This window comes from Lemur catta, chromosome 8 (genome assembly GCF_020740605.2).
Source record: "Lemur catta isolate mLemCat1 chromosome 8, mLemCat1.pri, whole genome shotgun sequence".
Taxonomy (NCBI): domain Eukaryota; kingdom Metazoa; phylum Chordata; class Mammalia; order Primates; family Lemuridae; genus Lemur; species Lemur catta.
In genome coordinates, this window is record NC_059135.1 from 93,911,024 (window position 1) to 93,934,724 (window position 23,701).

The following is a 23,701-nucleotide window of genomic DNA, read 5'->3' on the forward strand; positions in this document are numbered from 1 at the left end:
ACCATAAAGATGAGCCTGTGCCCAGAGCTGCTGAAGCCTCGGGGTGTCTGTGGCTGGAACAAGCGCGGCCCGTTTCCTGGGAAGCAGGTGACCATTCACAGACAGCAGGACGGTGCTGTGAGGCAGGGACCTCTGAGCTCCCCCAGCCCCTGCTGTGCAGCGGAGTAATGTAAGACCCAGGAGGGGACATAATTTCTCCCAAGACTGGTGGCCACCTAGTGGCAGGACCAGTCTGGGATTCCCGGAGGATGCGCCGCTGTCCCACACCACCGGGCCCTGCTTGTGTGGCATTTTGAAAAGTTTCATCAGAGCACGTGACTCTCTGCTCAGAACCTCACAGGGGCTTCCCAAATTGCTCAGAAACAAATCCCAAAGTCCTTCCCGCTGGCTGCTCAGTCTGATAGGAGCTTCTCTCCCTGTCTCCACCTCTACCCATCCCTCTGCTCTGGCCAAATTAACCCTCATGCTGACATTGCCTCATTCTCCCCCACCACCAGGCCTTTGCACATGCCGTGCCCTCTGCCTGGAGCGCTCTCTTCCACCCGTGCCTCCTCTCTGTCTCTTTGCCCTACTCGGTTTCCACCTTAGCTCCATTCCCCCCTGACATTATGCTGTAAATGTATTTGCTGTCTTGTCTACCACCTGACTCTTCTCACTGGACCGTGGTGCTGGCTGCTTTGTCCCGACGCTGTTCCTGGGGCCTGGAGCAGTGCCTGCCACGTGGCAAGTGCTTGGTACAGGTAGATGATGCGTGAATAAATGAATGCGTGGATGGATGAGTATCTCTAGGGTGACTGCTGTCTGCACTTCACCCCTGTGGTGACTGCAGATGTGAATGGGTTGTGTCTCCTCCCTGAGGCTGGCAGAGGGGTCTGGGCATGGGGTCCCGGGGTTTGACTCCTGGCTCCTTCCCTGCCAGCCGACTCCCTGGGGCAGGCTGTGCGACTGTTGGAAGATCAGTGCTTTGAGCCTGTTCGCTCAGGGCCTGCCGTGTGCCGGACGCCGGCCGTGCACTCAGGGCCTGCCGTGTGCCGGACGCCGGCCGTGCGCTCAGGGCCTGCCGTGTGCCAGACACTGGCCGTGCTCTGAGGGGCCACACGAGGCTCGGAGGGGGAGAGCCAGTGAAACCACCGGTCACACACTGCCTGATCACTGCTCTCCTAGAGGTAGTCACACCAGCAGCGCCTCGATGCTCCCTTCTGAAAAATGGGGACAAGAACACTGACTCTGGTGGGCATTCCGCTGCTCTGGACAGGACAGGAGGACCCACCAGCCACGTCCCCAGGCTCTTCCTGAGGATTCTGAGCGGGGAGGCTGAGGGAGAGGTGCAGGGGTGCAGCCTGCACATTCCACGAGTGTCGGGCCCGAGCGGCAGCCACTGAGAGGGCAGCAGGACCTGTGAGAGGTGCTGACCTGCGGCCCTGCCTGAGAAAGAGAAAGCACTTTCCACGCAGCCTCCAGCCTTCACCCCAGGGCCTGCCGGAAAGCGGGGAGCGGGCCCGGCTGCAGGAGGACTCTGCGGGCGCCTGTCCCCATGCATCTTCCCTGAGCCTCAGGGCCCACGCCCCCATGCGCGTGCACACACATACATGTACAGCTCGTGCACACACCCCACACATACAAGCGTAATGTACACAGATACCACATACTACACACATATAATAGCACACACATATACATACAGCAATACATACACAACATGCACATGCCACATATACACACACGCCACACACTACACACATACACACAAACACAATACACACATACACACCACACACTATACAGAAACACCACACACATACACATGCACTTACCCCACATACACATAAACACCACACACACTATGCACACACACACACACACACGGCTTGGCCTTGTGGGGCAGCAGGGGCAGCCCCAGTGCCACCTCCATCCCGTGTTTGCCTGGTCAACTCCTGAAGCTCATGTTGTCTGTAAACCCGGCTGGGGTTGCGTGAGTCCCGAATGCTGAGAGAGTGTCTCGGCCTGTGGCTGAGGGTAGGGGTGGGGGTGGTCTGGGCTCTGCCAGTGTTAGGGGACCCTCCTCAGCTCTGCAGGAGAAAGGTTAGGGCGCTGGGGGACGGCTCATGGGAAGAGCAGGAGTCCTGGGGTGCTCAGCCCAGAGCCTGTGCAGGTGAGAAGCACCGGCCAGCCTTACCACTGGTGGTGACAATGACCACTAACATTTGGAGCCTCCAAGTCCATAATCAAGCTATGAATTGACCAGTTGTCGGGCTTGGGACAAGTTGCTCACACTTGTCACAAATCCTGGGAAGGTGGCGGCCGAGCACGGCCTGCAGCCGTGTGGGGAGCTAGTGATCCACTTCCACGAACAAACGCAGCTTCCTGGGGTTGCCGTGAAGACCCAGGAGTTGGTATTTAAAAGGCTCTCAGAGCACTGTGTACATTTGTTACCTGTAGTACATAAGCGTGGTAGGGACAGGGTCACCCTGGCTCCCCGGAGCTGCCTCTGAGTGTTCAGTTGGGCTAGATGTGGGGACAAGCCCACAATTGTCTGTCCAGAGCCTTGAATTCTCCTCTTGGCTCAGTTTTTTTCAGCCCTGTGACTTTGGGCAAGGCCTAGAATCACCCTTGGCCTTTATTTTCTCATCTGTGAAATGGGCACAGTAAAACCTAGCCGAGTTGCTTCAGGGGGTTTCTGGATGTGCAGGGAAACATTCCAAAATACACACATTTTAATTTTGTTAGCAATACTGTAGCATGCTCTGCCTGGCCATTTTTTAAAAAAATGTCCCCTTCCTACGCATTTGGGAAAGTGAACTCTGCTTCCCTGCTGACTCCGTGGGGATGTAGGAAAGCGCGTTGGTGCCCAGGTCTGTGAGCAGGCCGTGCTTGGGCTCCACCTCCCCAGGGTTTGCCACGAGCGTGAGCAGCTTGTCCCAAGCCCGACAACTGGCAAATTCATAGTTTGATCATGGACTTGGGGGGCTCCAAATATTAGTGATCATTGTCATTGCCAATGATAAGGCTGGCCGAGCCCTTCTTACCTGCACAGGCTCTGGGCTTGGCATCTCTGCGTCAACTTTTATATCTTCGTGGCAACCATGGAGGTAGCTAGTTATCCATTTTCAGATGAACCAACGGATACTCAGAGAGGTCAAGAAACTTGCTCAAGGTCATGCAGCAGGTGAGTGGTCTCTGACCCCCAGAGGCCACCAGCCTCCAGAGAACCTGGTCGTCCTGTCACTGCTGCCGAGTCACAGCCACACACCCAGGTCCCCAGAGCCGGGCCAGGCGAACCATGCGCCTGCTACCCTGTCTGCCACCAGTTCCTCTTTGATTCAGAGTGGGGCAGATTGAATCGGGGCGAGATTTGCTTTCTTTTTTCTCAGTCCCCATATGGAGGGTGCTAGTGTTGTGGAATTATGAAGGTGAAGTTGAATAGGTAAAAATTAAAAATAAGATTTCAGGAAAAAGTTTCCTCCCATTAAAAATTCATTGTGTTCGACTCAGGTGTCCACCGACAGATGGACAAAAAGTGGTGTATACATATGATAGAATGAATATTATTCAGCCTTGAAAAGGAAGGACATGCTGACACATGCTACATGGGTGAACCTCGAGGATATCATGCTAAGTGAAATAAGCCAGTGACAAAAAGGACAAACATTACGTGCTCCTACTTGTGTGAAATACCTAGAATAGGAACTGCTCAGAGACACACGGTAGAAAGGTGGGTGCCGGCGTGGGTGGGAATGGGGAGTTGGTGTTTACGGCTGCAGAGTTTCAGTTCTGGAGATGGCTGGTGGTGACGGTTGTACAACAGTGTGACTGTGCTTGATGCGGCTCCACGGTGCATGTACAAGTGTATTTCATGTGTAGGCACCACGATAAAGAGAGAATTCACAGCATTAACGGCACCGTGCCAGAATCTGTTGGCACAGAGATGGCAGCATTATTTTTATGCATTTATTACGATAGCCCTAGAAGTCAGCTGACCTGGCCGTACGTAAAACAAACCCACTCGGACCCCCAGCCTTGCCGGGCTCCCCGCTGGCCTGCAGCTGCAGACTGAGGGAGAGCTGACTGAGGAGCCCCTGCTCCTCACCCTTTTCCCAGTGCAACCACTTTTTGGAGAGCCTTGTTTTCCTAAAGCCTATAATTATGTTTGCCTCCAGGGTACTCAGGAATTTTTTTAATAAACAAAGAGCATCCTACAATTATCACAATGATTTGCTGAGGGCAGGCCAAGTTCAGACAGGAGGCTGACTCAGCTCTGGAAACTGACGCTCACGTGTCGGCGTTTTCAATCCTGGGGCACCCGCCAGCACTCGTGGGGTCAATAACTAATATTCATCAGCAGGTCTGCATGGAAGTCCGCTTGATCTTGCCAGCGAGACGGGGCAGGCAGCTTGGTGGGCTCTGGCCCCTGAGCCCGGCCGCACCAGCAGAGCGGGCCTTGCCCGTGCAGATGGTCCCAGGTAGACATCCCAGCCCGCACCCTGCAGCATCGGTGCCACAGCCTGGTGCTGCCGAGCCACACACAGCCAAGGCCAGGCTGGGCAGACGCCGGCAGAGTCGGAGCCTGTCGCTCTGTCAGCCCTGATTTGCGGCTGAGCCCAGTTTCGTGGCCCTGCCTGTAATCTCCCCGAGTTCAAAGAGCGCGTAGCTGCTTGTCTTTGTCAAGAGCGCGGTTGGGGATCTTTTATGTGGAAGATGTAGGATTCTCGGGTGGACTTTGATTATTTATTCATCCCCCCGTGTGGGTGTGTGACAGCGCGGGCACCGCAGAGCCCCTTGTCCTGGCTGCTCTTGCTCTGAAATTCATCGGGCTTTAAAGCCCTTTGAAAATTGCTTTTTGAGGGAGGGGAAAAGTTTGTGAAGTCCTTTTTCTCTCTCTCCCCCCTCACAGTGCCGCAGCACTTCTTGCCACCGTTCCATGCGCCCTTGCCGATTGACATGCGACACCAGGAGGGACGGTACCATTACGAGCCTCACTCTGTCCACGGCGTGCACGGGTAAGTCCTGCCCTCTGCCCTCTGCCCTCTGCCCTCTGCTCCTAGCACACGGCCACCTGCCACCAGGAGGCTGGGCTGGCAGCCTCGGCCCCCTCCACTGCCTCTGTGTTTCTCTGCGGGGTTCCTGATCTGCAGTGTCCCAAGCAGGCGACCACCTTTGCCACCCGCAAGTGCGCAGACTCGGGACCCCGTGTGAGTGGTGGGTGGGCAGCGCATGAACACCAGCCACCCCTCCCGCCCCCCCTTACCCACATCAGCCCTCTCAGGCTCCAGGCTTCCGTGGTGTGCCACGCCTGGTTTGAGGCTCTCCATCCAACCGTGCAGTGGGGGTCCCCTGCAGGCCTAAGACCCCATATGAGTGAGGTGACCTCAGGCATGTGTTGTCCCAGCATGATTCAGAGCGTCCTCCTTCACTGTCTCCAAATGCCCGGGTTTGAACAGTAAGTTGCATAGTCACCCTACTATAAGGACAAGCTCGCGGTGATGCTTTGGGGTCCCTTCCTATTCCCTGCTTTGAGGTCTCCAGGTGGAAGGGGTGTGTTTGTCACTGCGTCTCCATCTGCCTGATCCTGTCCACGTCATTCCCACCTGGGGCCGCCTAGCCCATGGCAGGTGTCAGTTTTCTTGGTCCTCATGACAGAAGGCTCAGCCCCATCCACTCTCCTTCTAGGAGGGAGGCCTCCGCCTTCCCCCCACCCCCAGCTTCTCCACTGCTCCCCACACCTGCCTCCATGGACCTTCTGTGAAGGATCTGCTGGCCCCAAGGCCCCTCTGGACTCAGTGCCTTCACCCCTCCAGCGCCACCCCCGCCCATCCATACCAAGCTGCTGCCTGTGGTTGTAGCACACACAGTCCTGTCCCCTGTCTCTGTGCCTCATCCCTGCTGCCTGCGCAACGTGTCCGGAATATCCCACCCACCCGGCCACCTCTAAGCCTCAGTCGAGGAGCCGCCTCCTCCTGTGGCATGGGGGTCCCCCACACTGCGCGGGGCTCCTGCTCCAGATTCACACAGAATTACCTGTTTCCACACCTGCCCCTGCAGGCTCTGAGCCCCCCTCTCATTTCTGTATCCTCAACGGCTGAGACGTGATAGGGGTACAGTCAGTGCCTGCAGAGTGGGGACCCTCTCCCCGAGTTCCACTTACTACGGGCAGATCCTGCTGCCTGTCCCGTCTCCCGCCCCAGCGAAGCCGGTGAACACTTGCTGAGCTCTCGGTGTGCTGGGAACATTGTGCCTGAGAAGGGTCGCGTTTCAGGACCCCCGTGGCCTCCCCAGGACAGAGCGAACCTGAGACTTTTACTTTCTTTTTAGAAAATATTGTTTACTTTTTAATGTTTTACCTCGAAGTGATTTCAGATGTATAACAGGAGTTGCAAAGGTGGTAAATGATGATCTCCTGTGACCCCTCACTCGGCTGCGCAAACATTAACATCTCACGTGACCCAGGATTCATATAATGCTGTGAACTAACCTACGACTCTTATCTAAGTTTGGTCAGTTTTTACCCCTGGTTCGGGGTGCGGTCCTGGCTCCCACGTTGCACCTGCTTCTCGCGCCGCCTTGGTCGTCTTTGATCCCAGACGGTCCCTTAATCTCACTCTGACTTTCGAGACCTTGACAATTTTAGAGTGCTGGCCAGCTACAGCATAAAATGCTTTGGATTTGCCTAATGTGGCTGTGTAGTGACCCTCAGAGGATGCAGTTTGGGCGTAACACCATGAAAGTGACGTCGTGTCTTTCCATCCCATAGGGGGCACGGGACGTCCACACCTCTCTGCACTGGGAGCTCCGAGCGCCTGGTCATGGGGTGTCTGTTGGGCTCCTCCACTTTCAAGTGGTTCCTTTTGTAACTAGTTAGCGTCTTGGGGGGTAGGTAATTCTTTGAGAATGTGGTACTGTCCTGTTTCTCATCATGTTTTCACCGCCAACTTAAACATCATTGGTGGTTCTTGCCAGAAACAGTAAGTGCTGGTGTTTGCCAAATGGCGACTTTCCATCTCCATCGTCCCTTCTGCATTTGCTGGTTGGAATTCCACCGTGCGGCAGAGCCGACCCTTCCCCCGCATCTCCTGATTGTTTACTGATATCTATCGGGACGCACGGTTATTTGTGTTGTACTATGGGCTACACTCTGTTGTTATTACCACTTATTGTTTGTTCTAACGGTCCCAGATATGCCATTGGGAGTCCCTTTGAGTTGTCTTCTATGTCCTTTTGACATGCTGGGAACTTTTCCTTTTGTTCCGGCATGGGTACCTGGTTCTCATGTGACTGGGGTCTGCTGCAGCAGCCTTAGGCCCGTCTGGTGGCCGATGGGCCGTTTCCGCCCTCTACTCACCTCAGGGCCCTCCTCCTGCAGGCGGCTGAGACAGCAGTCCGGGCAGCCTCTGGCAGGTGCACGTTTGGAACTAGTTGGGCCACCCCAAAATTGCTCAGCCAGTGTCATGTGAGAATACGAGGAGCATGGAGGGAGCTCAGTCCCTGTTTGGAGGGGTTGGTGTTGCTGAGTCCTGCTCAGGAGGTGTGCGTGGCTGGTTCGGTGACGTGGGTCCTGGGCACAGCAGGCCTGCCTCAAAGTGCTGCCTGCACAGGCTTCCAGTGCTGGTCGGGAGACGCGGGGAATGCCGAGAGCTCCATGCAGAGACAACCCACGCAGGTGTGTCATTCTGCAGGTGGATGTCCTGGCTGATACCTCCCTACACACCTAGTGACATCACCAGAAATGTAAGAGGACCCTGACATCAGTGCCTGCCACTCCTCACCGTAACTGACCTTGCGACTTGGCCCTGCTGTGAGCACTTCCTGTGTTTCATGTCATTTAAGCTCCTCAACAACCCTAGAAGATAGTCGTTTGTGTCTTCCCCGTCTTACAGGTGAAAGATCTGAGGCGGCACTGAGAGGGTAGACAACTCACCCTCAGGGTCACCCAGTTAGCGAGTGGGACAGTTAGAAACCAAATTAGGGCCTCCTGGCCCAGGCCCTCAGCTGCACGCTGGCCTTTTCCTCCGGAGCATAAGTAAGGACCACAGGTCCCTCTGCCGGGTCCAGCCGATCCCTTCCTGGCAGCGCATGGAGCCCTGCGTTAGGGCACTGCCTCTAGTTCACAGGTTCCCAAGGCCTCTGGCCCGGTAGCATCAGTGTCCCCAGGGAACCTGTCAGGAATAATGCGGGTCCTCAGGCCCCAGCCCGGCCCTGCTGAGTCAGAGACTCTGGGAGAGGCGCCCGCCATCTGTGATCGACACACCCTCGGGGTGACACTGCTGCAGGCTGAGTCCCACCACTGAATGCCCTTGGGGCCGTCCCTCCCCGGCCAGGTGGGGACCCCTGGGGAAGTGGCCCGAGTCTTCCCCACGCTTTGCCATTCCCCAGCTCCGGGGTGGGCCTGCTTCCGTCCCGGCCGGCGAGGGCTGGGGTGTGAGCAGAGCAGGTGGCAAAGTCGGCTGCAGACGCTGGCAGCCGTGGAGACAGCCTTGTCCCTCACGGCCTGCATGGCTCTCACTAGACTGAGCACCTGAAGGGCAGCGTGTTCGCCTCCTTTGGCTACTATAACAAATTGCTACAAACTTAGTGGCTTAAAATAATACAGATTTATTCTCCTGTGGTTCTGAAGGCCGGAAAGCTGAAGTAGGTCTTGCGGTGCTGAAATCAAGGTGTTGGCAGGGCTGGTTCCTTCGGGAGGCTCCAAGAGAGAATCTTTCCATTTGACTTTTCTAGTTTCCGGAAGCCGCCTGCATTCCTTGGCTTATAGCCCCAGCCTCACACCACGGCACCTTTCTCTCACTTCTGTCCTCGTGCCGCCTCCTTCCTCATCTGTGGCAGTTTTCTCCTTCTGCCTCTCTCATAAGGACACTTGTGACTCCCTTAGGGCCACCTGGTGACCCAGGCTTGTCTCCCCATCTCAAGATTATTTTTAACGTAATCACATCGACAACGTCCTTTTTTCCATAGCAGGTAACATTTATGAGTTACAGGGATTAGGATGTGGACACTCTTGGGGCCATTCTTGGGGTCATTTGGGACCGCCCAGCCCCAGGGGGGAGGTGGCATCTCCCAGTAGAGCACAGTAAACCAGTTAGTAACCCGCACGGGTCTGCAGCGGGCTGGGTGCAGGCTGGAGCCTGGTGCTCTGTTAGTTAATCCTCCCCCTCGTCCTGTGAAATGGGCTTTCAGCTTCACCTTGCAGATGAAGGTGCTGAGGCCCGGGGAGGCACAATGACTTGCATGCGTCATCCTCGTGAGGTGTCGTGAGGTGGAGAGCTGAGAAGACCAGGTCCAGGGCACATCCGCTTCCCAGCCAAGGAGGGGCCAGGCTGGTCGTGCCCATGCTGGGCAGCGGCGCAGTGTCCCCAGAGCCCCCACCCCCACCCTGTCCAGACGGGGTGGACTTCCAGCAGCTTCACATTATCCTTGGGACAGCTGGTCCCTGCTCAGGCCAAAGGGGGACACAGCGGGTGCTTCAGGGCTGGCCTTGGGCTCTGGAAAGCCCATTCCCTTCCCTCCCCTTCTCCCAGTGCCCCAGCTGGGAACCAGGACAAAGCCTGGAGAAAAATGGCCCCGTGGCTCTGGCTTCTGTGATTAATGTGGTCGGAGCCTGGTGGAGCACCCCGATCCATCAAGCCCGTGTTGTAGCCCGCTCCTCCTGGCTGGCACCAAATGTGTCTAATTACACAAACGTTGCCCAGCAAATGAGGTGCGGTGTCATCTCTTGTCAGTGGAGTCTGAGCCTCTGCCTGCTGCTCTGGGTCGGTGACCCACTTGTGGGTGCGCCTGCTGCTGTGCCCCCACACCGCCTGTTCCCCACTGCTCGGGCACCCGGGTCCCCTCCCACTCCCTGGCAGGACCCCGCTCGCTCTGGGGATGGCGTGCCCGGTGCACCGAGGCTCCAGGGAGGTGCCCCCTGTGTTCTCTCCCTCCGCCCCCCTCTGCAGCCATCGCCCGAGCCTGCTGTTGCTGGATCTCAGCCCAACAGGCTACCTTGAACCCAGCGCCAAATCCACTAGCTGGGATTAGCATGAATTAACAAACCTCAGTTTTCTCATCTGTGGAAGGGCCACATCTGCTGAGATAACCCAGTCTACTGAGTTATTCTGAGAAGGAAACAGGGTGATGTGAGTAAAGCATCTAGAACAGTTTGGAAGCATTTAGCTGATGTTTGCATCTGTCATTGCTGTTGTTCTCCCCATCTGCTGTGTGAGAAGAGGGTCCATGGCAGGCGGAGGGACCCGTGTGGCAGAGGCAGCCCCACAGCACGTCCTCAGACGAGGAGACTGTGCGGGGCTATGGCATAGGCAGGTGGGAAATGGGACTGAAGAAGTATCCTTGGGGGAGGAAAGAGGAGAGATTTTCCTTTCCCCAGTTGAGGGATTTGGAGTTCCTCCACTGGGTGACCAGGAGCAGGAGGGAGTGGCCAGACTTATACTCATGTGACTATAGGAGCAGTTAGGGGTGGACAGGAGCAGGGGGCAGCCATGGTGAGGAGACCTGCCAGAGCTGCCAGAGTGGCCCCGGGCAGGGGGGAGCGGGACAGGGCCGACCACACCACTCGGACTGGCAGCCACACGTGGGGGAGGCACAGGCGTGGAGCTCAGCTGCTCGGGATGGCTTCCTCGTAGACACCCAACCCACCACTCTGCAGGGCGACCCTTCCCGGTCACCATCAGGTACAAACCCACAGCAGGGCTTGCATAGCCTGCTGATGCTCACACGGTTCCAGGAGAGGAAAGAGGCTGCCCGTGCGCTCCTGCTGCAGCACCTTTGGTCTGTGTGAACCACAACAGATGGGTAGGGGGCTGTCACTGCTGGTCGGGGCGGGGGGGTTCTCTTGCAACCCCCGTGGGGACATCCGCCTGAGTCTCCAGAGTCCACAGAGGGGTGAGAAGAGAAGGCCTCTGTGCAGGGGGCCCTGTGCTCCCTGGAGTCTCTCCAGAGTCTTGTGATGCTAACCGGGAGAGAAGCACTGGACCCCCTCTGGGCCCCTGCCTCTTGGATTAGGCCCACCAGGGTGTCGTGGAGAACTGAGCTGAGGCATGGCATGGCAGGCCCCCCCGGCTGCAGCTCCCATTTCCTTGATGTCACACGGAGGCTGCAGTCACACAAGCATGAGTCAGGGCTGCCTTGGGCCAGGAGTAGCTCGTGTCCTGGAGGGGAAGGTAGAACTTCCTGCTCCTGGTCCCGGAGGTTGGGGTCGGCCTGCAGCTCCTTCTGTTGCTTGTGGGGTCCTTCCTCGCCCTGCCCTGCCCTGGGGCTTCAGAGACAGCCCATTTAAGCTGCTTCCCAGCTAGAAGGACTTACAGAAACTGTCCCCATGCAGCAGTCCCCAAACCTGGCTGCAGCTCTGAACAGATGGGGTGTCTTCAAGGTGCACATTTCTAGGCCCCAACCCCAGAAGTTCTGGTTCTTCCACTCTGGGGCAAGGCCTGGGAATCTGCTTATTTACAGGCACCCACAGGCCAGAGTTTGGGGGCCACCCTGCTTGTCCAGCATCTGGGAAAGCAGTGCGGTTTATTGGCTTTCTGAAGTCATAGGGCTGGCGGGTTGTAGAGCCTTTTCTCTCACTGATAGCGCCTTCGCCTCTAACACATGGGGTTTTAAAAATCCCCTGGTTCCTTTCGATGACCCACTCACAGATGAGTCCCTCCAAGTTGACCTAAACCTGCTCATAGTCTCAGCTTGCAGAAGGCAGTGAGCGTATGGGGTGGGAACAAGCCACGGCGTCTCCGCCAGGGGAGGACAGTGCCGTCCTCTGTCCTCCTGCCGGGCACCATACCTGACCTGACATCCCTGACCCACCCTCTACCCCTCCACCCCGGGATTCTGGACCTGACACTGCCAGTCGCTCCCTGCAGACCCTCAGCACGCATTGTCTTGGCAGTCACGGCCCAAGGCCGCCCTTCACGGAAAAGGAGAGAGGAGGGGGCTCTTTCTGGGACAGATGGTTCGGGGCTGTAGCTATCAACTCACGTAAAGCCCGCACACCAGCCCAGGTGCTGCAGGGAGAGGGAGGGAGCCAGCTGGTGGGTGTGGGGGCCTCCCTGTCCTCTGCACACTTGGTCACGCAAAGTCCGCGTTAGCCAGAGCCCCTCAGAGAGCCACTAAGGACGTCTGGATGCCCACTGCGTCCAGCGGCTGCATATTAATGGGGACGCTCGGCCCCGTGTTGGTGCGTCTCCACTTAAGAGAGTAGATTCTTTGCTATTGCTGGGCTGAGCTCATGAGCTTTCCAGTCTGGGGGGATTTGAAGATGGTTTTTTCCAAGGTCAGTGTTCCATAAAGACCGTCCCGGTTCATCGTGAGATTAATAAACACAGCAGCCTGCTCAGCCTGTGACTCACCGGCTCTGCCTGGGCCCTCACAACTGCCCTCAGCCATTCGCCAAGCGGGGTGAGTTGGGCAGAAAGAAGTTTGGATTTTTTCTTCTTGATTCTTGGCACAGCACCCTGGGTTCACAATCATAGAGGATTGGCTTTGTTTGCGTTTCACGAAGAAACTTCTCCTCCCTCGGCAAACATGCTTGTTTCTTTTCAGAGCCTAGAGGAAGGAGGAGACTTCCAAAAGGCATGTCCTCCTGCCTCCTGGGGTAGGACACTGGGTGGGCCCGGGGACCCACTGGGGCCTTGTCCCTCCTCCCCGCTTGGGTCCGCGCTGCCCTCCCGTCTCCAGGGAGCTCTTCCTCAAAACCCGCCGTGGCTGACCACTTGTTCAGGATCTGACGATACCGTAGGCAGGAGGCTAGGCAGGGGGCACAGGAACCCTGGGGTAGCCACTGCGTGGGACAGCACGCCCTCCTCTGGCACACGCTGAGGGCAGAGTGACAGGTAGATGCGGAGCCGTGGCTCACTGTGACGTGAATCGTCCTTAGACCCCACAGCAGGCAGGTCCCTTCCCTTCTCTGGGCTGTGGGATGCTGGGGTCCGACCAGTGGGGGAGCAACAGCAAGAGCCTGTGCCCGGCCCTCGCTGATGTCATCTCCTCTCCCTGCGAGGAGGGCAGTACTCTCACCCCCAGTTGATAAGCGGGGGAAACGAGGCACAGGAAGGCTGACTGCCCCTCCAGTGACACCCTCCTAGTAAGTAGCACAGCTGGGATCTGAACCTGGGCGATTTGACACCCCCCACCCCACCCCCTTGCTAAAATCTCCAAGGCTCTGAGAGCTTCAGATCCCCAAAGCCAGGAACATGCTCACTCGGCTGCTTGGGACAGACAGCTCATTTATAATGGAATCTGGCCTGTAAAAGTTTAATGAGGAACGTGTCTGATAAGATGGCCTGGTCTTTGATCTTTCCGGAACGCCAACCCCTCGCAGAAGAGTTGCTGCCTGGCTCTGGGCTTTGGAGAGAGCCGGTGTGGTCAGCCGAGAGTGGGAGGTGGGGATGGGGTCTGGGGAGGGAAGCAGATCTTGATGTACAGAGCCGAGGTGTGTCTGCAGCAGGGGAGGGTGTGCACAGCGGCTTCGGAGAGAGGCTGCAGCTGAAAGGTCTTGCAGGCTCAGAAGTGACCTTTCTCCCTCCTCTCCTGTCCTTTAGCGGCCCCCGATTGTCTTGGGCATTTCCCATCCACACCCCAAGGATATAGGCAGAACGGGGTGGGGCAGGGGTTCAAATACGACCTGTGCCACTTACACCTTTTATGACCCTGAGCTGGCTGCTAAGCCTCCACAGGCCTCAGTTTCCCCATCTCTGACATGCGGATATAGTAGTACCCCACGTGGAATGGTGGTGAGGACTAGATAAGTGAGTGTGTATAAAGCTTGCGGAACCACACATGGGGCACAGTGAGCTCCAGAAAACCCTGGCTCTTGTCACTGCCACACTGACACCAGAAGGAAACCCACGTTTCCTTCCAGGCACCCTGCAGGGTGCTGGGCTGATGGTGTCCTGCTCAGTCCTCCCAGCACCTATAGGGTGGGTGATGTATTCAGTTCATTGAGGAGAAAAGTGGAGATTCCCAGGACTCAGGAGGCTCTGGGATTCAGGAACTTGCCAAGATTGCTGAGCTTGTCAGTGCGCTCTGACCTGCAGGCCTGCCCTCTTCCCGGTGCCGTGATGGTCCTCAGAGAGGAAGATTTCCCTCGGTTCCCAGAGCTTCAGCGTGTTATCCCTGTTGGCAAAGGAATGAATCAGCAACAGCAAAATTCTAGGCCTTGGTTGGGTAGATGGGCCTCTGAGGTGGGGAGTCCTCTGAGACTGCACACGTTCGGGTTGTCCCCTCTGGTTAGAAGCTGTTGCTGGTGTCCAGATGCATTCATTCATTCAGCCTAATTCACTATGTCCCAAGTGCTGTCACTTGGGGTCACTCCTACTGGCCGCTGTCAACATGTGTTGAGGGAACCCATGAGCAGCGCCCTGCCCCTGGGTCCCCAAGCTTGCACAGGTCAGTCATTGCTGATGCTCTCGAGCCTCTGTCACTGCGGCCAGCACTGCAGGGCCGATCGCATGCCCCGGTGCCCCCCGGGAAGAAACACACTGGGCACGTCGGGAGCCCACCCCTTCCCCTTCTTCTTCCAAGTGCTGAACTTCCAAAATGTGCGTTTGGCCTGTCCTGCCCAAGCCAGGTGGCAGGAGTTCAGAGTTGCTTAACACATTGACTGCCACACTAGAAAAAATATTTTTTCACTGGCGCCATGGTGTTTTATTACGAAAATAAAATAAAAACTTCGAAAACAAAATGATGCTTTCTAGTTTAATGAAAAATTTGTTATTTTTTATTGTTTTGTGCATGAGTTATGTGCAACTTGGAAAATAGTTCACATGGCTCTTGAGGTGAAGAGATGTGTGTTACATATGCTTCGTGAGCCCCAGCCTCAAAACTAGCGTGAGTTAAATACAACTCATGTGGCAGTTAATGTGCTAGTGTTGACTCAGTAGGAGAATGTTCTTAGTGCTCATTCTTCCAAGGACACTCACCCAGTGCCTGTGATGTGCCAGCCCCATGCCAGGCATTGGAGACACAGGCCCAAGGAGGCACAGTCTTGCTGCTCACATAGACCTCATGGTGGGGTGGGGAGGGCAGAAATTGGGCCATGGCGGGGTGGTGTGCTGGAAGGGGAGCAGGGAGAGGCCAGAGCACCAGAAAAGCAAGAGCAGAAAGTGTTTATCAGCAGGAGGCACAGGGCCCTGCCCCTGCCACCCCCACCTGCAGACTGGGCCCAGCCCGTGGGGGGCCCCACCGCCTTCTTGGAGTTGCCCCTGTGCCAGTGCAGAGCCCCCACTCCAGGCAGACACCCGAGCCACTGAGGAGGAGGGAGCCTCTGCAAAGCACACACGAATGGACCCCAAAGCTGGCTGAAAATCAGCAGCACGCCCACCGCTAAGGGGAGGTTTATCTCAACTATTCCGGATTCTCCATCTAATTCCCACAGGCATCCAGGAAAGGAAACCCCACACACAGCTTAGGCCGGCGCAGCCAGAGTTGGAGAATTCTCAGCGTGGAGGGGTTCTCCCCGTCCAGCCCCGTCCACCCACGCCTCTTCTCACTGCTTCAGCCCAGGCCCCTAGCGAAGGCCTCCCATCACCCGCCACTCCCAAGACCACGTGTCTTACTTTCTTATTCCCACCCAGGGCTGTAACTTTCTGGAAGACTCAGCTCAGCAGTGCTCGGCCAAGGACGGCCCCTGTTACAGAGAAAGGCCCCCCCATCCCCAGAGATCAGCCAGGGCCGCCGGTCCCCTGGGCCCCCCAGCACCGTGGGGAGCAAACCCAGGGCCTCTGCTGGGCTCCAGCCCTGCTCTGAGCACGTCGTCACTTTGCTAGGGAAAAAGTCTTGTCCTTTTCCCTCTTGTCTTTTACGCTTTTTGATTTTTATGTTTGCAAAAGCTGATAACCCTCCTACCCTTCTGCTCCAAGGGAGAGCTCTGGTAAAGGGTGGGCGACGGGATTAGCCGCCGTTACTCTGCGGCTGGGCCGTAACCAGGTCCATCTGTATGGCCGCCTTTGTAGGCTCAGTTTTGTAACCTAATTTCCCTACCAAAACAGCAGTGTTTACTTAGTAAGAAATCTGCTCTTTGTCAACCGAAAACAGTGATTTCTTTATTACGGCTCTGCGTGGGGAGTGACAGCTGAAAGCTGGCGCTTGGCTGGGTCTGGTGGAGTGTCCGGGTCTGTGATGGGAGCGGGTGCGCGGAGGGTCAAATGGATGGGATGTGTGTGCAGAAATGTGTCTGTCCCAGAGTAGGCGGTCAGGCGGGCCGGGGCCGGCCGGGAGGATGCTGGGCCGCAGATAGACGTTGCGGCCAAGAGGGTGCACTGACCGGTCAGGGGGACACCGCTGAGCCTCAGACACTTCCAGACGCCACTCCACTTCCCACCCAGAATCTCTGTGCACTCAGCCAACTTCTAACCAGAAACTTGCCTCCACCCAGCCATGCTTTTAAAAAAATTTGGTCTTATTAAGTATTGAAGACACGCAGAAGAATAACAAAAGCATGTTTAAGATATCCAGGTAATTATGACACATACACTCTCATCTCCTGCCCAGCCTAAAAACTGGGGACATGCCAACACCTTCAAGGTCCCAGGTTCTCCCCTCTCTCCCGCTGTGTCCTCCCCACTCCTCCATTCTCTGGGATTTGGAGGCCCTCAGCCCTTCCATCCATGGCAGTTTTACCTTACGCTGTGTCTGACCCCCCAACACACTGCTTAGTTCCGCATTGTTCTGCGCTGTCGCAACGCAGTCCTTACAGCTGCCTTTGGGAGCTTGCTTTCACACGCTGCGTCATGTTCCAGAGTCGCTCACTGATGCGGGAGGGGGGCCCTTAATTCATTTATTCTCACTGCTCTGACGCAGTCTGTGTTGGCGGGCATTTGGGATGTGTTTTTGCCAATTTGAACATTGCTGCCAGAACACTCTCGCGTCATCCTCTGGGCTCCACGTACGGTGGGTTCTTTAAAGTCAATGTGTGTCTGGGAATGGAGTGGCTGAGTCACGGGGTAGTCACGTTTTAACCCTCCCAGACATTGTGAGACTTTTGCCAGGTGGTTTTTGCCAACACGTACTCCCACCACTAGAGTCTGAGAGCTTGGCTTGCTCCACGTCCTTGTCACCAAGGTGATTTCCTCAACATTCTAACTTTTGCCAAAATGACATCTCCCTGTGATTCTAATTTTATATCTCCCTTATTGTTAATGAAGCCAAGTGTTCTTTCTTAGGTTTATTGGCCGTTGTTTCCCCAAATGCCTGTTCAGCTATTTTGCCATTTTTCTACGGGGTTGCCTTTTCCCCACTGATTTGAAATAAGCAGTTTGCACACTAAGGCTACTCATTCTGTAGGTAGTAATGTGTGTTGCGTGGCCTCTCCCAACTCTTGCTTGGCCTCTTCACTCTCCCGATGGCAAGTTTGGATGCAGATAAGTTCCTATTGTAAAGTAAGTCGAGCAGGTTACTGGCCTTTCCCTACCATGTTCTCCTCCCACCCGGGTGTCTGGTCAGACCTTCCGCCTTTGGAATGTAGTGGCTATTGCCCCGTGTGCAGCTATTCTCCTGTCTCAGAACGCTGGGCCAGTACTCTCACCACCTCCTTTCCATTCTCTTGTGGGAGTCTGGGCCCAGCTGAGATGCTCCCTCCTGCAGGAAGCCTGCACAGATTGCACCAGCAGAGAGGATAAATTCTTTTCCTCCTGCCCCTCTTCCTACTTTAGCACCTTGTTTGCTGTTTGCAGATGACAGTCAGTGTCCACTCTCCCTCTGTGATCACATAGGTCCCCACATAGTAATTTGGCCAAGGCACTGATGGGAACTATGGGGTTGGGGACCTGTGATTTCCTGAGCTTGTGGCTGGGCCTGGGGCACCCCATGCAGCAGTAGTACGTACCCTGATATCCTTCCGTCACAGTGGCCTCACGGGCACTCACGAGCTCTGCTGAGAACTGTGCATGTGTGGGGTCAGGGTAGACCGTGGGAATGGCAGGGTCCACCAGGCACACCCCTGGCGCAGCACTTGTGAGTCAGCTTTGCAACCACCTGCCCCCTGAGTGTGTGCGAGGTCCTGGCAGAGTCTTCCTCAGACCCCCGGCTCCCCACCTGGTGCCACCAGAGGCCCGTGCTCAGTGAACATCAGCTGGTGGCGGGAATGATGTGTGGACACAGGTACACATCAATGAACGGCTGGATGCTGTGGCCCCAGCTCCTGTTTTCAGAGTCCCCACATGGACAGGCAGCCACCCAGACGCACAGGGACGTGCAGAGTGGCACAGGAAATGGACTGGGGTCCAGTTTGGGAGAGCGCAGTTCTCCAGTGTTTTCTAAAAGAATTTGCTGTACACCTCTTTAAGAATGCAAACTCCCTCAGTATGTTTTGAAAAGGCTTTGACTTCTGGAACTTTTTAAATGCATGTGTGGGAAGCATGGCACACAAGCTTGCCAATGTATAGTTTCACGTACAAAACAAACCAAAAAACTAACAAAATCAACAAACAAAACCCTTGGAGAGGAGACTGAACTCCATGCAGAGGAGCTTTCTGGAGCTCTGTTGCTATTTGTTGGTAAAGTCTGGGATGGCAGGCGCTGGCCTTGCTCTTCAGGAGGCCCTGGGAGAGCAGACGTGCCCGCCCTGCCCTGGCATTAAGAAATTCCAGTTTTGGGAGGAAGAGGTGCAAGGGCAGGCTTTGGGGACTTTGGTTCCCTTTCTAGCAGGTCAGCGTCCCCAGAGAGCACCCGTGTTTCTGAGAGAGTGGGTGCCTGGCCCGGAGCAGCTCAGCAGCAGTAGAAAGGTCCTGATCTCCCCACTGCCAGGCTCTGTTGCCCCACCCCGTGGCCCTGTGATCCTGGTGGGTGGCAGGCATGGTGGCCCAAAGGCAGGGTGGTGCACCTAGGCCAGCAGTCCCTGAGGCAGGCGGAGCTGGCGTGTTGGGGCCGTGTGCCGGGGTGGATTCCGCTTCGGGAGTCAGTGACTGTGTAATCCCGGCTGCGGGTGGGAATGCACGTTCCAGGGCATGTGGGCACGGGGGTTGGAACTCGGGGCCCAGGCACTCTCCTCTGCCAAGGGCACCCCAGCCTGGAGAGGGCTCCCCGTCCCTGCCAGCCTGCCGCAGGGAGCACCTCCTGGGACTGGGTTATTCCAGCAGGACCAGAGCAGGCCTGCTAAGCGTGTGCAGTCTCAGAAAGACGGTGATGGCTCCAGGCCAGTGCGATCTGCCTCCACGTTGTTAGTTGCCCCGGGCTGCGGTGACAGTTACCACAAACTCCGTGGCTTCAGACAACAGCTTATTCTCATGGTTCTGGGAGTCAGAAGTCCAAAGTGAGCATCACTGGGCTGAAGTCAAGGTGCCGGTGGGGCCGAGCTCCCTCGGAGGCCCCAGGGGAGACTCTGTCCCCGCCTCTCCCAGCTCCTGGCACTGCCAGCACTCCTCCACTCATGGCCATGTCACTGTAATCTCTACCTCCTTGTCACACAGACTTCTCGCCTTCTCTGTCGAATCTCCCTCTGCTCTCTTGAAAGGACCTGTGGTGCGTGCAGGGCCCACCCCGATGACCCATACTCTCCTCGTCTCCAAGTCCTCCCTTAGTCACAACTGCCCAGTCCTTTTTCCACGTAAGGTCACATTCACAGGTTCTGGAGATGAAGACGGGGGCCCACCTCTGGGAGCCGTCATCGGCCCCCCACGTGTGCCTTCCCTCTGCTCTGCGGGATGGATTTGTAAGATTGCTATTATAATTGTTCTTTGCAGATGAGGGATCAGGTTCAGAGAGGGCGTGCAGTTTGCTCCCAGCCACACAGCTAGTGTGAGCTCAGCTGGGCTGAGCTGGGTCTCAGGTCTTCTGCTGTAGTGTCTGCTCTTCTCTGGCCACACTCCCTGCTTCATTCATGCATTCAGCAGCACATTCTAAGTGTGCTCCATGCCCCCATGGGCACAGGGCCCGGCGCTGGGCAAGCAGTCTGAGCAGCAGCAGACTGGGCACCTGCTCCTGGGGCTGTCCATCCCACTGGGACATGGGCCACGTGTGAGCTCGCGGCTGGGGGTGCCTGGTCACCAGCTGAGATCGATGTGCTCAGGGTTGCAGGAAGGAACTGTCTAATGAGGGGCCTGACCTTGACCTGGGGCTGGGAGGCGTCTTGGGCAAGGGGCCTCTGAGCTGCCACCTGTGGGGGAGAACAGGGCTTCACTGGGGAAAGGGATGCCGAGGGGAAGGGCATGGCTGGGGGTGCAAGCATGGCCTGTGCCCAGGACCGGAGAGTGGTCATAGGACGCGGAGGGAGGGCAGGTGACACACCATATGGGATTGCAGCATCTCTCCTGGGGCTGCTGAGGCCGTAAGTCACCAAAGAAGCGGCGGGAGATGAGGTTATGAGGCCCGTAGCCCCAGGTGCCTGGGCCTCCCCTTTCTCGTGTTCAGCAGCAGCCCCTAGGCCAGTCTGCGGCACTCGGGTCCCAGTGTTCCTGACTGCGGCTGCCCTGGCCTCGCCATGGCCATACCACCGTCACTCTGGGTCTCCATAGAGCCGTCTGTGAAATGGGACACAAAGGGCCTACACCTCCCTGAGCATCGCAGATCTCTGAACAAGTTCATCTCTGAGATGCCAGGGCCGGGTCCCTCCTCCTGACCCCTGAGTGGGAGAGCAAACCCCGGGGGGCTCGAGCCCCACCATGGTGAGTCAGCACCCCCAGCTCCGCGCTGTTCAGCGTCTCCAAGCAGGCGCCATGGGTGGGGTGCGGGGCCCCAATCCCTGCGCTTCCTTCCCTTCCTGTCACCACGTTAAGGAGCACGTCAGTTCCTGCCCCTGCGCCTCGGCTCAGCTGTGCCGTGGGTCAGACGCCCTCCCTTCTCCTCCCACCACCGACGTCTTACTCAGCCCTCTCTCCCAGCAGAAGCCACATGCCCTCTAGGTACCTGTCGCCATGGTTCCAGCTTCCAGGGACAGGCCCCACTCCAGGGCTCGGGCGTGCTTGCTCAGGCCCAGCCGTTGGGGCGCTAAGTTACCCATGGCTGTGCAGGGTTCTCATCACCGTGGCGTCTCCTTTTGTCTCTCCACCCTCTGAGCTGCTTGCCTTTGCTCATCTGCTGCATGTGACAGGGGTGAGCCCTGCTTGAGCGTCTGCAGAGTGCCTGGTGCCACACGCACGCTCCTGTCCTTGGCTCATCCCACCTCACAGCTGCCCCCTCCTGCAGGCTGGGGACACTGAAGCTCAGAGCAGATGGCACCAAAGCCACAGCTGTGGCAGAGCCACGTTCACACCCACGTCAGTCTGACTTCAAAGTGCAGGCTCTGACCCCCTCAACCTGCACTGCTCCCAGAGTCAGCGTGGGGACCGGCTGAGGTGGCATCTGTGAAGGGACCACCATGCTGGGCTTCTCTAGGACAGAGACAGTGAGTCGGGGCAAGCAGAAGCCTGTGCCTCGGTGGACCATTAGGGATGTCAGTCTGCTCATCCTGACTCCCTCTCCAGCTCTGCCACTTGGGCAAGTCATGTGACTTCCTTGAGCCTCAGGTTCTTGGTCCTTAAAATGGAGATAATGAAATCCACCTCGTGGGCTTGCTGGACGTGTTGCACGTGGCAGGTGTTCAGCAAACGCTGACAGCGTTGCAGCAGCAGCAGCAGCTTCCCATGGCAGCATCCACGCAGCCAGCACAGCAGCCGTCCAGTTACACCTCGGTTCACTTTGTCCATGCTCCCCTTTCTCCTTTCCTCTTACCTCCCAGCCTCCGTGCTGGCCTTGGGCCCAGGCCTGAAGTCCCGTCCAGGGGCTCTGCCAGGGATCCCGCACTAGGGAGGGAGGGACGGAGGGAAGAAGGAGGATCCTGCGAAGGAGAGACTTTTCCTGGCTGTACCCAGCCTCCCGGGGTGAGGACCCAGTCCCTGCCAGCAGGCCAGAGCTGACATCGGGAGGAAGCGCAGTGTCCTCCGCTGCGACTGTCAGCCTGCGAGGCCGGGCTCCCGCCCCAGGCTGCTGCTGGTCACCAATATGTGCAACACACACGTGCACACAAAGACACGGCAAGGAGGGGCTTCAGTCGGCTGGTCTACTTACCCGGAGCGCCCTGCTTGTGCCTCATGCCCGGACACAGAAGGACCTGCACAGCTGCCCCCGCCAGCCTCAGCAGCCGTGGCCTGGGACCCTGTCCTCCAGCCCTGCAGGCCGGAGGCTGGACAGGCCCAAGCAGCTGCGGCTCAGGTCTGCCCCGTGGGATGCCGGGCCCGGACTGTATGAGTCAGGCGTTGCCCTCACAGGTCTCGGCGTTCATGAGACAGAAAAACTCAGCTGCAAGTGGTTCGAACAAACAAACAAACAAACATCTTAGCTCAGATAACTGAAACAGCCAAGGGTGTGAGCTTTAGGCAAGGGGCTCAAATCGAGAAACCAGTTCTTCATCTCTGAGCTCTGATGTTCTCTGTGTCACCTCCTCTCCTGGGCTGTCCCCATGAGGCCCCTGTGGCCCTGTGCTTATAGCCCACCAGCTTGGTAGCCCCTGTGGACACAGAGAACTTCTCTCCCAGAGACTCCAGCCAAAGCTGCTGTCCGGGGCACATGCCGATCCCTGCACTGGTCATGGTGCTAGAGAATGCTATCACAGGGAATGCTCTCAGCAGCTGGGCTTCGGTCACACGACCCCTGCCCAGAGCAGAAGAAGGGAAGCGGGTTCAGTATGGACCCAGCCTAAAGCGTTCTGTGCACTGTGCCCTGCCCCCAGGATAACCTTCACACACACGGCTTTGTGCTCCGGGCTTTCTTTGCACATGCTGCTTCCCTTTGTATCGCACTTCCTCACCTCCTCACCAACGCCTATTCATCCCTCAGGCTCCAGCCCAAGTGTCACCTTCACTGAGGAGCCCTCCTCCACCCTCCCAGGCGGAGCTAAGGAGCTGCTCCTGCCACACTGCCCTGCGCTCAGCCGACCCTGGGGCTGCCCTTCCACCTGGGCTCTGAGCCCCCTTCAGGCCCCTGGGCGCAGAGCCAGTCCTCAGGACAGCCCCGTGGGGAGTGAGAACAGATGCAAGAGCGACGGGCAGGGAGTGGCGCAGACGAGCCGAGCCGGACTGAGGCAGGGAAGGCCGGGCACGCGAGGAGCGTCCAAGCTGAGCAGCTTGCAGGAGGCTGGCTCTGTCACCTGGTTGATGATGGCCCGGGAGTGTGCGAGGGCACACGTGTGTATCTGTGACGTAGGAGACTGTGGCCATGTTTTAAACTGAGCTCACAGGGCTGGCGGCCGTGCCCATCCTAAAGGTTGTCTCCTCCAGTCCGCCTGGCCAGAGTCACGGCCTGGATGGCCACGGCTCAGATCAAGGGGGGGCCCTCAGCACGACGGTGTGGAAAGGGAACGAGAAAAGCAGGTGCCGCTGGGGGTCGGCCTGAAGCAGTGGCTGAGATGTCACTAGTAGTCACCGCTCCCGGCAAGGCCCCCACGGCACAGTCTGTTCGCTGGCACGGGGGACACCCAGCATGCGTGGGGACTCTCCGCTGGGCCCTGGGATGGGGCCCAGCATCCGAGAAAGAGCAGCTGTGGTCCCAGGAGGACCTGCTGTGTAGGTTGGTGGAGTTGCTATGAGGCAGTGGTGTGCATGTTGCCATGACGACGCCTCACTCCAGGTCCTCTCCGGTAAGGCTCATCCCGCAGTGGAATCTGGGTCACCTCAGACAGACCGGGACTGCTGTGTGGCCTCAACATGTTGCTTGAAATCCCCATGCGATCACCGGCTGTCTCTGGGTCCTCCGCTGTAGTCGGCACACCCACAGGGTGACCCTGGTGCCAGGGAGGCTGGCGTTTCTGGGG

At 57.3% G+C, this 23,701-nt stretch overlaps 1 protein-coding gene across 1 annotated transcript in view; it reads left to right on the forward strand.

Annotated features, from left to right (window-relative positions):
• The window catches only part of GLI2 (GLI family zinc finger 2), a 234,802-nt gene that overhangs the window by 171,885 nt on the left and 39,216 nt on the right, over positions 1-23,701 (forward strand). Inside the window, exon 3 of the mRNA XM_045559177.1 lies at positions 4,892-4,997. Coding sequence (XP_045415133.1) covers positions 4,892-4,997 — 106 coding nt within the window. The remainder of the gene's footprint in view (positions 1-4,891; positions 4,998-23,701) is intronic.